Source organism: Chroicocephalus ridibundus, chromosome 6, assembly GCF_963924245.1.
Source record: "Chroicocephalus ridibundus chromosome 6, bChrRid1.1, whole genome shotgun sequence".
NCBI lineage: Eukaryota > Metazoa > Chordata > Aves > Charadriiformes > Laridae > Chroicocephalus > Chroicocephalus ridibundus.
Window position 1 is genome coordinate 22,346,050 of NC_086289.1, and position 15,339 is coordinate 22,361,388.

The 15,339-nt window shown below is 56.7% G+C and overlaps 1 protein-coding gene across 3 annotated transcripts in view; it reads left to right on the forward strand.

The window, feature by feature from the left end:
• Window positions 1-7,499: 7,499 nt before the first annotated feature.
• The window catches only part of PSD (pleckstrin and Sec7 domain containing), a 39,049-nt gene continuing 31,209 nt past the window's right edge, over window positions 7,500-15,339 (forward strand). For 2 of the 3 annotated variants that reach the window (XM_063338558.1, XM_063338560.1), the window contains exons 1-4: window positions 7,500-7,708; window positions 10,587-11,496; window positions 11,576-11,678; window positions 12,154-12,622. In XM_063338558.1, the coding sequence (XP_063194628.1) occupies window positions 10,714-11,496; window positions 11,576-11,678; window positions 12,154-12,622 (1,355 nt within the window). In that variant the 5' untranslated portion in view covers window positions 7,500-7,708; window positions 10,587-10,713. Of the gene's footprint in view, window positions 7,709-7,761; window positions 11,497-11,575; window positions 11,679-12,153; window positions 12,623-15,339 lie in introns of those variants that run through there. The other variant, XM_063338559.1, reaches the window with a different exon arrangement.

The window sequence follows — 15,339 nt, forward strand, 5'->3', positions numbered from 1 at the left end:
CGTAGGAAGAGCACCAGAGCCTGCTGCTGCATTTAGGGGTGTATGCTGAGGCATAGCTTTACACTCTCAGGATGTCCAGCGGAGCCAGCAACCTAGGACCGCACCAATGGTAAGGGGCCTAAACCAGTACCCTTCTTGTGCTCATATCTGTAAAGTTTTCCTACGTGCAGAGTGGCTGTGGTATGGCCGTACAGTGCTGTAGCACAGAGCTTGGGTGGTGTTATCCACTGTAGCTTAGCGGTAAAGGGGCAACACAAAGCAGGTGAGCTTCAAGAACCAGAGCTTTGTTGTGCTCTGCTATCTCGGTCAAGAGTTGCAGCAAGTTTCTGCCTTTCTGGTGGCATATGCTTTGCCTAAGGTGGGTCTGCATTTTTCTTGAGAGGTGCCTGTAGGTTTCCTTTTTAAGCTTCAGCTAGATGCACAGTTCTAGTTGCGCCCTAATACTGCAAACTGGTTTGCTAAAACAGCTTCCTGAGTTGGCCCTGATGTCAGGGGGCTCCCTTAAGACCAGGGGAATTCACCTCGCAATTCACCTCACCAGTCAAGCAGTAGGATGAGGGCAGAGTTTGGGCTAAAAACTTCCTCCTGTAAGCTTGGATGATTGCCAGCTTCTAGATTTTAAAGAGGATGTGGGAAAGATTATCACAGCTGCTCCTGTAAGGCAAATACATTCTCTTAATTTGTCTTCCAAAAGGATATAAAAAAGGCTGTGGTCCTGTTCGTGTGCCAGTCTTCTGGTGTCTGTAAGTGCTATGAGTTCAGTGATAAGCCTGGTGGAGACAGGTTGTGAGAGATGAGGAAATGGAGCTGACAAAAGCACTTAAGTGAAACCAGCTGGCCTGGCTTCGGGGTATGTCCTGTTAACTCCATGGCACACTGTGTGCCTGGTGTCATTCAGACAGCCCTAGCTCCTGGCTTACAAGAAAAGACATAGACCTGTTGGAGCAGGTCTGGAGGAGCGACACAAAAATGATCAGAGGGTTGGAGCACCTCTCTTATGAGGACAGGCTGAGACAGTTGGGGGTTATTCAGCCTGGAGAAGAGAAGGCTCCAGGGAGACCTTATTGTGGCCTTTTAGTACTTTAACAGTGCTTATAAGAAAGATGGGGACAAACTTTTTAGCAGGGTGTGTTGTGATAGGTCAAGGGGTAATGATTTTAAACTAAAAGAGGGGAGATTTAGATTAGATATAATGAAGAAATTTTTTACAATGAGGGTGGTGAAACACTGGAACAGGTCACCCAGAGAGGTGGTAGATGCCCCATCCCTGGAAACATTCAAGGTCAGGTTGGATGGCAACCTGATCTAGTTGAAGATGCCCCTGCTCATGCAGGGGGTTTGGACTAGATGACTTTTAAAAGTCCCTTCCACCCCAAACTATTCTATTCTACTTCTTTTTGTGTATAAAGAGGGTGCCCTTTGCAAGATCAATGAAGTGACCTTGGAGGTGCTTCCCTTTCAAGGAGGAACTGCATCTGTTGTGACTCACCAGGCACGTGCCCATCACTTCTGTTTTGTGCCCTTGTAAGACATTGTTTTGGACAAAGTGTGCCTGAAACTGCCCCTTTCCAGAAGCAGTGCTGGGCTGTGACACCCGAGGCTCTTGCAGGGCAGCTGGGGAAGTGTATTACATGGGTACCTTCAATGAGCCGGGGACACTGATCAGTCTTGTGGCTCTCTTGTTATCCCAGTGAGCACTGATATCCTGTGAGGAAAAGCAAGGCTCCTGCATCAGGCCTTGAGCTGATCCGTAGTGACGAGAGACCAAGCTGAGCCCTGGGGGGAGGAAGCAGATTAGCTCACAACAACTGCTGCTGCAGCTTTCTTGTATCTTCCTTGGAAACATATGGTGCTGGCTGCTCTCGAAGCCAGGGCATGGCCTCAGGTCTGATACTGCTGGTATCTTCATCCTCTTGAACATCCCCCTGAAGCGAATAGAGACTTCAGCCAGCTCCACTGCTGCACTGGTGCCTAGCTGTACTTTTGAAGAATCTAGAGGAGTAGTTTGGTCTTGATCTCATCCTTTGGGGATTGGGGGTGAGGTTTAGGGAACTGGGGCCTGAAGGGAGGGGAGTCTTGTGGTTAGAAGAGCTGACCTCAAGTCAGGAATCCCAGGCTTTGGTTCCCAGCGGTGCTCCTGATTTGCTGGCTGATCTTGGGCAAGTCTTCCCCACCCATGCCCCTTGACTTCTCCTTTGCATTGAAAATGCAGTTCTTCCCATGCCAAAGGTGTATTAAGGGGTTGGCTGGGTTTTCTCAAGCCTACTGGGGTCCCCGAAGACTGGTGCTGTGGGAGGGTACGACTTACTTTTAGGAGAATGGTATGGTGCCAAGCCAACACTAACCTGATGCCCTAAGATCTATCACCTTCTATGATGACTTGGCATCTTGCTGGCAGTCTCTCAACACTGTTTTTCCTTGGAGTCTCACCAGGTTCTTTCAAAGGATCTGGCTCCATATTCTCTCTGGCTGCAGGATAAGTCTGACACCCTCCATCACTCTCAGGGTTGGAGTGGACCATAATCGGACCTCTTGCAAAACTTGGTTGCATGGGAGAAGGTGTTGAGCTTTGAGAGGCTCAAAGGCGCCTCTTGGTGAGTGCTGGGATTGCACAGTGCTATCAGGAGCCTCTCTTAGGTGAAACAGGAACCCATGATGCTGTCAGTTCAGCTCTTCCTGATACATGCCACCTTCCCCTTTCTCTTATTGAAAAGAGAATCTGACTATATAGTCAGGGTTAAAAAAAAAAAAAAAAAAAGAAGTAAAGCCGGGCTAAATTGCGCGAGTCAGGCTTGGAAAAGGAACATGCATGAGGAGCTCCTAGCTACACAGCAATGCAGGGCTGCTCTGCAGCATCCCCCTCATGAATCCACTGCTTTCATGCTTTCAGCATGGCTTTTGCATGTGTCTCCACACATCTCCCTGGTGGCAGGTTTTGCTCAGTTTCCACACTATGCTTGTAATTACTTCTCCTCAACTGACCTTTTAGGGTTTCCACACCTTTTATACAATTCTGTATGTGACCACATTCTCCCTGTGCTGGGTCAGGCTGTGTGCCTGGGGCTTGCCGTCTCTTTTCTGTGTAGGATACTCCCTGTACTCCTTGCTCTTACTCCCCCTTACACCCTTTCACCTTTCCCCGTGTGAGTCTTGAGGCTGAAGGTGGGGGGAAGGGATCACATCTTACTGTTGTGGAGATGAGCTGGAGAGCAGCTCCAGAGATCTGTGCTGCAGCACAAGCTGTGTGTCCTGGGAGGCTGCACCAAAGAACTGGTGATTTGGGTTGTTTCAGGCTAAATTTGTCTCTTTGGTGTTGTGGCTCACCATGGTGAGGTGGGTCTGATGAGTGACCGGCCGGCACCCAGTAAGCTCCGTGGAGAGCACACCCCACCAGACAGAAGTCTCCTACTTTCCTTCAAGACCATCTTTTCCCTGAGCATCTTTTTACCAAGAGATACTCCTACACAATTGTTCCCCTAACTGATGTGTAGGGAGATTATTTATGGCTCAAGCTGTGCTGGGGCCCCACCTCCCACGTCCTCAGGACAGGTTTTACCGTGCTGGCATTTTTGCCTTCTTCTTGAGTGCTGGAGCAGGGGGAAGCCCGTTGGCTCTGCTGGTGCTGCCCGGGGCTGGGACAGGGCTCAGGGGATTTCTGTAACGGCAGGTGTTCCTGGGGCATTACAGAAATATTTACAGCTCATTCTGAGGCCCTGCATGCAGATTTCGCTACCTCCTCTCTACGCCTCTGCTCTTCCAAGTCCATGTCCCTCCTGCGGGAGCGGGTAGCCCCAGGTAGGGAGCTGGGACGCTGCGGGGGGCACTGTCAGTCGGGCAGGCAGCAGCTGTCCCCCTCATAAACTGTAGCTTGCACTGGCTCTTTTCCCTGGTAAGACATTTTGCAGTCTGTGTCTTCTTCCAGAGAGCCTTTTTTAATCCTGCCATGGTCCTATGTGCTCACCCCATGCAAGGGAGCTGCAAGAGGCACAGGGTGGTGCAGCTGTGCTCTCCCCGATCCAGGTCTGGGCAGGAGCGTCAGGTTTGGGCAGGGGCCGGGGGGGAGGGAGGCAGGCAGGATCTCCAGCACTACCTTTTTGCCCTGTGTAAGCTATAGAGCATCATTTGTACAACAGACTGCCAAGGAAGGGTATTTTCACCATTTATCCTTAACCACCAGCCCGGTGGGATAACAGATAAGTGCATCAGCCCATTAAAGACTTGGCTTGTACTGCAGTGGCTTTTTCAATATACTGCTAGGATGTGGTTGGGTGTTGGCACCGGAGGCAGAAAGCATTAATTAGCACTCTGTAGTTAAGTCTAGGCCCTGAGGGAACACATGCAACCTCATCAGTTGCCCCGCAGCCCTCAATGCAGAGATGAGGGAAGTTCAGCTTCCCTTGCCCTCACTGGGACCCGTCTCCTGTGGGGCTGGAATTGCTGTTTCCATGGTGCTTCCAGCGAGCTGGGTGAGGAGCTCCCACCTGCTGATGGAGTGACTGTCCCACTTGCAGGGCCATGCTGTGCCCTGGGGCCAAAGCACAGCCCCAACCGACTTTGGCAGCGGTGAGTCAAAGTATGGCCTTTATGCCCTTTGCAGTGCCTTAAGCACAAGCTGCACCAAAGGAAACGGTCTGACAGCCCCCCCTGTGCTCAGGGGTGCAGCCCTGAGGGGCACCAGGGTGTTTGCACCAAATGGAGCTGCAGCGGCAGAAGTGCCCTCTAGAGACTGATCTGTGTGCCTTGGGACAGGCTGAGCACCAGCCCCTCCTGGAGCCAGCTGGGGGAAGGAGCTCTTGTCTACCCCTCTCTCCACCATCTAGATCTCTACAGTTGCCAGGACACTGTGACATCCCAGGTTGATCTCTTCTAAGCAAGAGGTTCATCATTGTGCTGCCCTGGTGACGCTCCTTTCTGGGCTCGGGGTGGGGAGAGTTGAGTTGCGTGAAGGTGACCAAGGGCATTGCTGGCAGTAGTTAGAAAACTCCTGGAAGCTGTCTGTGGCTGGGCTTGAGGAACTGGCAGAGACGAGGAGACTGGAAGGGTTGACATGGAGCTGGGTGGACTCTCATGTAGGAAGAATGTGGTACCTGCGGGCAAGGACTGGAGGGCCTGAAGTGCCCAAGTGGCAGTAAAGAGGGTTCCCAGTGCGTGGCACTCCTGGCTCTCTAGCGAAGCCCTCTGGGTTGGGTCCGTGAGGTAGAGCATGGAGACTCTCCCTGCCCCCTTCTCAGTCATCTGCCAGAGAGGTTCCCTGCTCCCTCCTGTCCCTCATCCTCTGGGGAGGGATTCACAGCAGGAGGGACCAGGAGAGCCAGGGCTAAATCCTGATCCAGCGGGGCTTATGTCAGTGCTGGCCTGACCCACATATGTGGGCACATCCTTCAGGTGTTAGAGCTGTGGGAAGGTGAGGGGGACATGGAGCAAAGCACAGTCGGGAGAACAAGAGCTTCTGTTGCTCAGAACAAGGGAGAAACACACATAGTTTGGAAGGAAATGTGTTTTCTGTGTATGGGCTGGACCTCCAGCCAGGGTGGCCTTCCCCTCTGCAGCTCTCAGCTGGGCTGCCTGCAGGCGCTGGGAAGGTGCAGGCACGCCTTGTCCTGGTACAGACACACCGGGAAAGCTCTGAGCTCTTCCACTTGGTTAAATTTGTCACTCTGGCTGCGGCTTAGAGAAAAGCCTTCCCCCTCCCCGCCCTCCTGCCATCAAGAAGCTGCTGAAGGAATCAGGTCGTTGATCCCGCAGCAGTGAGGCCCCTAATTAGCCCAGCTTCTCAGTCTGCCGCGAAAGCTGGCTGTGTGAGGCAGCTCAGGGACCCGCCGTCCCCAGCGTGGGGAAGAGGGACCCCCACGCAGGCAGGAGCCTGGAGAAGCAGGCAGAAAATGGCAGTGCTTCAATGCATTAAATATGAGGAAAGCCTGCTGAGCCTGCTGCTTTCTCCCCACGTCTCCGTGCCCGGGAGGGGAGAAGGGGACGCACTTTCTGGGTGACAGCGAGGGTAGGTGGGCACGGAGCTGGGCTCACTGCAGGCAGGAAAAGCAGCAAGGAGGGGCATCTCTCCCCAGATTCCTCTTGCAGGCACGGTGTGCACGTGAGGCCCCGGCTCCCCTGGGCCTCTCTGCTCGCACACATTTAGTAATGATTGCTGGGCTGGGTAATAAAGTGCTGTTTAATAGTGAATCGATCTGGCAGCCTGAGCGGGCAGGGAGCCCTGGCTGCCAGCTGTGGTGGCTGCCAGCCATGGTGGTTGCCTCCTGCAGACCCAGCATGGTGGCAGCAGTGTGGATGGGGACCCAGCCACAGCACCCCTTGCCTCGGCACCCGGCTGCCCTAGGCGAGCTATGCTCACACCCATGAGGGAGCGGGTGTCCTTGTAGCATGAAAGGATTTCATGAGACTGGGGTGGCATTTCATGTCCTGCGGGTGGCTGGTGAAACAGTGGTGGCAGGTCCCTCATGGTTTGGGACACCTTGGTACCTATGGCTGTGCTTGGAGTGAGACGTTCACCAGGAGAGATGAATCCCCAGCTTGGGTTCTGCTCCCCAGAGCCAGCAGCTCGCTGGGGATGGTCAGTGTCTCAGGACATGGCAGCTTTTTGCTTCTTGGCCTCACCGTCCCCAAGCAGTCGTGGGGCAGGGCCAACCTGGGCCCTGCAGTACAGGGCACAGCACACATGGCCACGCACGCTCATATGTGAGGACATGTGCCCCACCGTCACACAGGAACGTGCATGCTGCTGAGTGGGGATGTGCCACACATGGCCATGCGCATGCTGATGAATGGGGATGCTCACACCAGGACACAGGGCTGCGTACGGTGTTCCAATGGGACATGCACACCGGTGTACGGGGTCGCGCCTGCCAGTGCATGAGGCCAGGTTCACATTGGCACATGGAGACGGCACACTGGGGCACCAGGACCTGCATGGTGTTACATTGGGACATGACTCTTGCAGTCTTTATCAGGGAGTGGAGTGATAGGACAAGGCATGATGGTTTTAAACTGAAAAACGGGAGATTTAGATTAGATATTAGGAAGAAATTCTTTACTGTGAGGGTGGTGAGACAGTGGAACAGGTTGCCTAGAGAAGCTGTGGATGCCCCATCCCTGGAGGTGTTCAAGGCCAGGCTGGATGGGGCTTTGAGCAACCTGGTCTGCTGGGAGGTGTCCCTGCCCAGGGCAGGGGGTTGGAGCTAGGTGATCTTTAAGGTCCCTCCTAACACGAACCATTGCGTGAGGACGTGTGTGGTGCTACACCCGGACACGCACACTGGGACATGTGGATGCGCACGGTGCTACACCCGGCCGGGCGCGCTGGGACATGGGGACGAGCACGGTGCTACACCGGGACACGCCCGCCCGCACCGGGGGACACGCTGTGGGTCCGGCGGCCACGCGTGTCCCGGTGCCTCGGGGCGGGGCGCGGTGCCCGGGGCGGGGGGGGGGGGGGGTTCCCATTGGCTGCCGGGGCTGTCAGCGGGGCGGAGTGACAGGCCCGGGCCGGGATTAGCGCGACGGAGAGCGGCGGGCAGGGGCCGGTAGCACCGCACCGCACCGCACCGCGCCGCGCCGCGCCCGACGGGGCGGACCGAGCCGTGCCGTGCCGTGCCGTGCCGTGCCGTGCCGTGCCGTGCCGTGCCGTGCCGTACCGGCGGCAGCGCGGAGCCGCGGCGCGCAGGATGCGGCGGCGGCGGCGGCGGCACTGCCGGTAAGGCGCGGGGAGCGGAGCGGGGCGCGGCGGGGGCTGGAGGCCGGAGCGGGGCGGCGCGGGGGGGAGCTGGGAAACTTGCAGCAGTTGTTGCGGGGTCGGGGCGGCTCATCGCCTTCCCGGCAGCGGGGACCGGCGGGTGGCGGAGGTACCGGGCTGCGCTGGCACCGGTGGACGCCCGGCGGGGCCGGGACCCGCCCCGGTGTGCCGGTGTGGTGGGACGGGTGCGAGGCCCCTGCCCGGGTGTCGGGACGGGGCGCGGCGGGCGGATCCGCGGGGGGAGCGGGCGGGCGGGCGGCTCCGCTGGGCCCCCCCTCGCCGGGGGGGGCTCCCTCCTCATCCGGATGGATGTCACATCCACTCAGGGCTGATCCCGCCGAGACGGGAGGTGCCGGGCGAGGGAGGCCGGGCTGGGGGGGCAAAGGGGAGGAAAGGGCAGGCTCAGCCCCATCTTGGAGTGGGGGGGCACGTCCCCCTCCCCGACAGCCCTTCGGAAGGGGTCCCCTGTTCGCCCCACAGCCTGGTTTCCCCCGTTCCCTGCCACCACTGCTGACAGTGGTACCCCGTCCGGCGCACAGATACGGTCCATCGAGTGAATCCAGCCCCCAGCCTTATACCTCTTGCTTCCCTCCCATCCCTGTCCCGTTCTTCGCCCGTTTCCCTCGCATCCTCCCCCAGCTCCTACGCGCTGTCCCCGCGCACCCCTTGCCGTGGGAGTGCTCTTCCCCCGCAGCGTAAGCAGGTCCTGCTGTCTGCTGCCTTCACCCTGCATCGCCCCGCTCAGCTGGGTAACCACTGGCACCGGGGGTAACCGTCCCCTGTTGCACTGGGTACAGCTCAAAGCAAGGGCCGGGAAAAATCCCTGGGCATCCCTTCGGCCTCTGAGAAACGGACAGCCAGGAGGAGCAAGTTTCTTGTATGTATGAGATGTTTTATTGAACAAATGAAATCCCTTGCTGATATGCAGCTTCCGGCTGTCACACTGCAGCTCCTGAGTTTTTCGCTTTGAACGCCTGTCCTGGGCTGCCCGGGCAGCCTCCCTGTAAGCTTTCCTTTGCAGGACTTCTCCTGCCTTCAGTCAGTGGGACCAGCAGGGCTCCCTCCAGCCCACCAGTTTCTTACAGCCCAACCCATTCATCGCAGTGATTTAAAGAGCATCAATTTGATTCACGATTCAAATCAGCAAGCAGGAAGCCTTAGCTCCATCATTGATTTTTCATCTCTGTTGCATTTGTGCTTTTTACCTTTCATTATTAAAGAAAAGCTCACTCCGCTGGATGGTGTAACCATCCGGTTTCAGTGGCTCGCAGGCAGGCATGGCCTTTACTCTGAATTTGGTAATTCTCCTTTGATAACCGGGAGGACACACTGTGCTTATCCCATTTATTTTAGTAATAACTCACATGTATTAAGATAGGCTGTTTTTTATAGATTTGTTATGTTACAGCGAATGCCAACTATTCCTAGTGATAACTTTTTTTCCTTGGCATGTGTGTCAGTCTTTGTTGAGATAAAACGTTAATTTGAAATATATGAAACCCCCATCTTTATTATTTATCAGTTTACTTCAGCAACCTTGAATGTGAACACAAGCATAACAGGCAAGAAAGACTGTAAAAACAGTAACTGATATATTAAACAGGAGAGTATATTTTTTGTGGGGAGGGAATTACAGATTGCTGCTGCTCAGCAGGAGCCAGATTTTTTAGCAGTGCGATAGTGCAGATATTTGGGCGCCCGCCCCACAGGGGTGATTTGGGCTATTTCATTAAGAGTTATGTCTCTGCACCTCTGGAGCCTAAACACCATTGAAAATCCAGCCTAACACCCTCCAGGAATTTAATCCTGTCTGGTTTGTACTTGGGAACAAGGAGAAGAAATCATGCTTTCCTGTTTGCTACTGGCATTTGGTTTCTCACTTTCAAATGATGAGATCTAAGTGAGGGACTTAGTATCTTGGCATCTGTCAGAAGGCAAAAGCAGCCAAGGCAGTCTTCTTTGCACACCAGGAATTTGGAGGAACTCGAGGATGGATGAATACAAGTTTTAGCTCCACTGCGAGAAAGAAAAATGTCAGCAGCCCTGCCAGCGGCGCCGATGGGGGCTCCATGTCCTGCCTTCCCCTGCAGCCGCCGGCCCACTGCTGTGGGGTGGCTGGTCTCACCTCCAGATAAACGTGCTCTGGGCAGAGGCAGGCAGGCAGGCAGGCAAACTGCGTGCAGGGTGGACAGGCTCCGTCCCCCCAGGGCGGGATTGTCATAACTGCTGCATTTTGGATCTGCGGGTGTTGACAGCTCTGTCTGTGCCACCGACAGCGGCTGCGGCATGTGCCGGTGTGACACACTTTAAACCCGGGCTGACCTCCAAAGAGAGAGGCTTCCTGCCAGTGCTGCTCCTGTTAAACTCCTTGAGCAAGTGAAACTGGAAGATGTCACAGTGATCCAGTATATAATTTTTTTTCCTCCTTATTGAAGTGATTTTAGTAGGCTGTGGGTAGTAAATACATTCAGCCCACAGCAGGATGAATGAAACCCATCTTAAAGTGCACAGTGTGCTCTCCCGCCGTGTCGGGGGTGCTGCTCTGTGGGGAAGTGCCTGAGCATCGTGGCACCCTGGGAAGAAAGCAAACACCTCAGGGTGCCTGGGGGCTGAGTAAAGGGCTGCCGGTGCCCCCGCAGTGGTGCTGGTATGATGCCTGCAATGAACCTCGCCTGCTTTTTGCGGCAGGGTGGGGGTTTGAAGGGGTCTGTCTCACCTGGAGCATCTCTTTCTCCTGCTGTGAGGGCAGGGCACCTTTCGCCTGTCCTCGCTGTGGCCCTGCTCTGCTTCTTGTGTCCTCCCCCCCTCCCCTAACCACCTCTCCCCGCCCTTGTTTCAGGGCTGCCTGAGGATGCGTCACCCCTTGGCCCAGCCACCATCTCAGGGGTGCTAGGAGCCCGTCTCGCCATCCCCGTGCTGCCCTGCCGGGCTCTGGACCTGACCCCTCCGTGGGCTCCTCCGGCGGGATGGCCCAGGCGGGGGGACCCGTCCGGTTCCACCCCGAGGAGGGCTGCGCCGCCTCGCCCCCGTCGTTCGCCCGCGGGGTGGACCGGAGGCCATGGCTGGCAGGGGGGAGCCCCGAGGCTGGCAGGCGCAGCCCCCCGCGCTGCCTCACCCCCAACCTCAACGCCGGCCGCCTCCACCTCCTGCGCAAGGGCCTGGCCCCTGACGTCCGCCGCTGCCCCCTCGGCCTCTACAACAGCACCGGCTCCTTGGCCCGCAAGCCGGCAGAGGCGGCTGCTTTCGGCAACGGGGGCTGCCCGGGCACGGGGCGCCTGACGGCCCCCTGCACCCCACGGCGGGGCAGGCCCATCCCGGCCCTCTCCTCCCCGGGCAGCCGCAGCCCGTTGGTGGCGGCGGCCCCGGAGGGACACAGCTCCGTCGTCACCTTCCGCTTCATTGAGAAGGCCAGCGTGCGGACCCTGGGCGGCCTGCCGCCCCCGCAGCCCCGCTGGGAGAACGGCCCCCGCAGCCTCAGCCGCAGCCTGGAGCTCGGTGGGGACAGGGGGTCCCCCCAGCCCCAGCCCCTGCCCCTACCCCAGGAGCGTCTCCTGCGCACGCTGAAGCTGGAGGCCTCCGCCTCCGATCCGCTCCTGGCCGGGGGCAGGACCCCGGGGGGGACACATCCCTGTGGGAAGGAGCCCTGCGCCCTTGATGCCGACTGCCTCTGCCGCTCCCTCGCCAACGGGCTGCCAGAGGAATTCCCTGCCATTGCCAGGAGCCCCCTGAAGCTGGAGCCCCGACTCCAGGTAGGTGCTGGGGTGCCCTGCACTGGGCCCGGGCTCTGCCCTGGGGTCCGTCACCCACTCACTGCTGTCCCCTCTGCAGGGCAGCGCCTGGCCGTACCCCCGGCAGAGCTCGGCCCATGCCCAGCGCATCGCCAGGGCCAAGTGGGAATTCTTCTATGGCTCTTCGGACACCCCAAAGACAGGTAAGAAGTCGTGGGGGGGATGCCCTCGGCCCAACTGACCTCTCCTTTGCCAGTCTGAATCTCAGCTGGGACTCCCTTTGGGGCTGCGCGTCCTTGGGACTTGTCAGTGCCCACCGGGCAGCTGCGATTCCCCCAAGATCCGCCAGTCCACGTCCTCCTGGGGCTAGATCCTGCACACGCCAACCTCCCGCAGAGTCCCCTGTGGCTGTGCAAAGGGGGTGTCACGGAGCCCTGACCCCAGCCCCCTGCTGCCTCTGCAGAAGGGCTTTGGGGTTCAGATGGGGCGTCAGGGTTGGCTGTGGGTGCTCCAACACCGACAGCACCCTGTCTCTGCCTCTCCCACCCTTTTTCCTTCTGGCTCCCCCTCTCCATTCCCCAGTGCCCATCACACGTGTGACCCCGCTCTTGCTGTGTGTACGATGCTGCCCCATGCCACAGCTCCCCATGGCTCTGAGTGCTCGGGGCTCCTTTGCAGGCTCCTCTGCCCCTGACTCCACTCCCCTGGCCGAGCCCCCCAAGAAGCCCGTCCGCCTGCTGCCCGCTGAGCCACCAGGGCCGGTGCCCGAGCACAGTCTGAGCCACGTGGAGGTGGAGATAGAGATGTCTCCTCTGGGCGGCCAGAAGCTCGGCTCCTGCGAGACTGGGATTATAAGGAGGACGGTGAAGTACTCAGAGACAGACCTGGACACCGTGCCGCTGAGGTGCTACCGTGAAACCAACATCGATGATATCCTGGCTGAGAAGGAGGAAGTGGATTCAGCAATTGAGAGCCAGAAAGACAGCGAGAGCAACCCAAGCTTCGGAGGCACACCAGGCAGGAGGAACAGCACGCCGGAGGAGCCCCCTGCCCTGGCCACTGGCTGCCCGAAGGATGGGCTGCGGGATGGGAATGTGGATGAGGATGATGAAGTGTTTGAGGCAACAAGGAAGGAGAACAGGGAAAGGTGAGGCTCTGTGTGTGAGGGCAAAAAGCTCCTCTCGCCCTCCTTATTATCCCCTGCATAGTAAAACGGGCTCTGCTGAAAGAACGTCTGAGCCAAAAATCCCAATAGCTCCATGCAGGCTGTGTGTGGGGGTCAGGTGGGGTCCTGGATTGCCCCTCTGGGACTGGGACTGAGACTGGGAGAGGGCCCTCACTGCCCTATGGAAAGAGAAAGGCAGCAGAGGTGATCCAGCCCTGGGCGCTGTGCTGTGGGCCCTGCTCCCCTGGGGTGAGTCCTGCAGCTCAGGTTGCCCAGCTGAGATGAGGATTCCCGGCATAACTCCCACCATGTTAATTACATCCTGCCCTGGTGCTGCCAGGCGTTGGGGTGATGGTGTCAGGGCACCTGAGCCCAGGCCATGACCTGGAGCTGCTGTGTGCTGGCAGACACTGCCGGGCTGCCCTCCCCTCCACAGATGGCTGTGCTTTGTCAGTGGGAGTGGTCCCTTTTGCTTGGCCTCAGTAGATATTTGCCATGTTTGGGAAAGTGTGGGAGATGCACTGGGTTTGAAAAAGCCTTTTGTTGTCTTTCGTGTTGTTTTTCACTTGTGTGGCAAAACACCCTGTGCTGGGAGGCTGGTGGAGTGGGTGACACCAAGGTTATCGTTCAGTTGCCCACCCATGGGCAGCTAACGCCGTCCGAGCTGCCATCTGGCACTGGCAATTAGGACCTATGGGAGATAGCGTTTTGGCCTGGTGGCACAAGACTCAGTCCATGGAGTGTCCTCTGGAGTGGTGGTTTGACCATGAGGAGTGATGGGCATCATCAGCCTGCCCTGGGAGTCATCAGGAGGAGGAGCTCCAGAGCACTCTTTGGGACAGCCACATGGAGGGGAAAGGTCCTGGCAGGGAGCGGGAGATGCCTATGTAGGCAATGGCAGCCAAGAGCATCTCCTGGCATGTTGTCAGCAGAGAGTCTTGGGTGAGATGAGGGGGCTCTGTCGTTAGCAAGTGCTCCACAGGAGTGGGGAGAGGTCTCGCTTGGGAAGTGCAAAGCCAGGGTAATGCCTGGAATGGCACCTGGCAGCATGCACTCACCTGGCTGTGCAAAAGGCAGGCAGGGAGCATTTAGGTGGAAGAAAAGGAAAAGGGAGGGTTTGGTGTCAGCAGTGGGAAAATGAGAATTTACCCCTGCTGGTATCCCTGCGCTGGGAAGGGGAAGCACGAAGGTGCTGGGCTGATGGGGAGGGAAGGTGTGTATCCAGAGGGAGATGAGCTCCTGCTGGTTTGTCCAGCCCTTGCATCTCTAGTGGGGGAGATGGATACATTCCTCCCTGCTGCCTCCACTGTCCTCAAAAACTTTGGATTCTAGAGAAAAGCTGAAAATAAGCCATTTTTTATATATATTTTTTTGAAATTAATAGTGATGGAAGTTTTGAGTAAGGCATGAAGTTATTATCACTGCAAGCAAGTTCTTCAAGTCACTGTAACAATTATCTTGCACAGTGATATTTTATTTCCAAGTATGTACTAGGCCACTACAAGTCCGATGACCTGTAAGCCTAGACCTGCTTTTTGCCCTCTGAGACACCTTACTGTAGCTCCCCAGACAGCGCTTGGATGTGTCCTTAAATGCATTGTTGCCCCTAAAGATGGCGGTCCTGGTACAGTTACCAATGTGCATATAGGGGTGTCATGTTCATTTTACACGGCTTCTTTGTAGACCAGTGACTCTTTTGATTTGCAGCCCCCTGAATATTCCCCAGGTAGGTGTAGATCCTGCAGACAGTGTCTTGAAAATCACGAGCCTCAAACCGTGAGCTTGTTTAGTCCCTGCACCACAGCCCTGGGTTTTTGCTTACGCACTGTTTCTGAGCTCTGGAGCCGCAGTCCTCCTCCCTGTTTACCAGTCACCAAGTATTGATGTTTTCTACTTCAAGCTTTCTGCTTTGCCTGCTCACAGGAGGGGTGATGCTGGGGTCATTAAGAAGCCCCCTGGCCTTCCCGTTCTGTTGCTGCAGGGGCTGCTGTACCCCAGGCCTGGCCCGGTAGCTGGGAAGGACCAGCCCTACAAAATTACTGCCGCACCTTTGGATGCTGTTTTGCAGCATTTAGACATGTAAATCCCTTTGAAAATCTAGCCTTAAAGGTTTAGCATGCTCTGCAAGGGGGATTTTGGCTCAGTACTATCTTGTCCTTCATATTCTGACCAAAGGGCACCTTCTTTGGTGATTTACCCTCCCAAAATAAGAGAGGGTGCTAACAGCTGGCAGGACATTGGGCTAAAAAAACCCAACACCAAATCAGATGAGACTTGGAAAGCAACAGAAGAAACAGCGTCTTCTTCCAGCAAATCTGCTCCCTGAATATATTTAGAGTCAGATCTATGGACTCTAATGACTAGTCTAAGCCTTTACTGTCTTTATTCCCATTAGTCCCAGAGAGCCGAGACCTGTCAGCGAGAGCAGGCTCAATTCCCTTCCTCCCTGAGCATCAGCAGACGTGCTGGCTAAGCAGGAGGCAGGGCCTGGCTTGGCCCGCAGCACTGGTGCCTTGGGCTGATAAGAGAGAAGAGGCTTTACTGGGGGGTGCCCCGCTCCCCGGAGAGCACGGAGGGCTGGCAGGAGGCAGAAACTCCTTTTCTCCCTGTGGGCAGAGCAGCCCCACCCAGGAAAGCCCTTGGATCTGCTACCTTGGGAGCCTTTCCAGAGCCTTTGTGCTTGCTGCTTGGTGGACAGA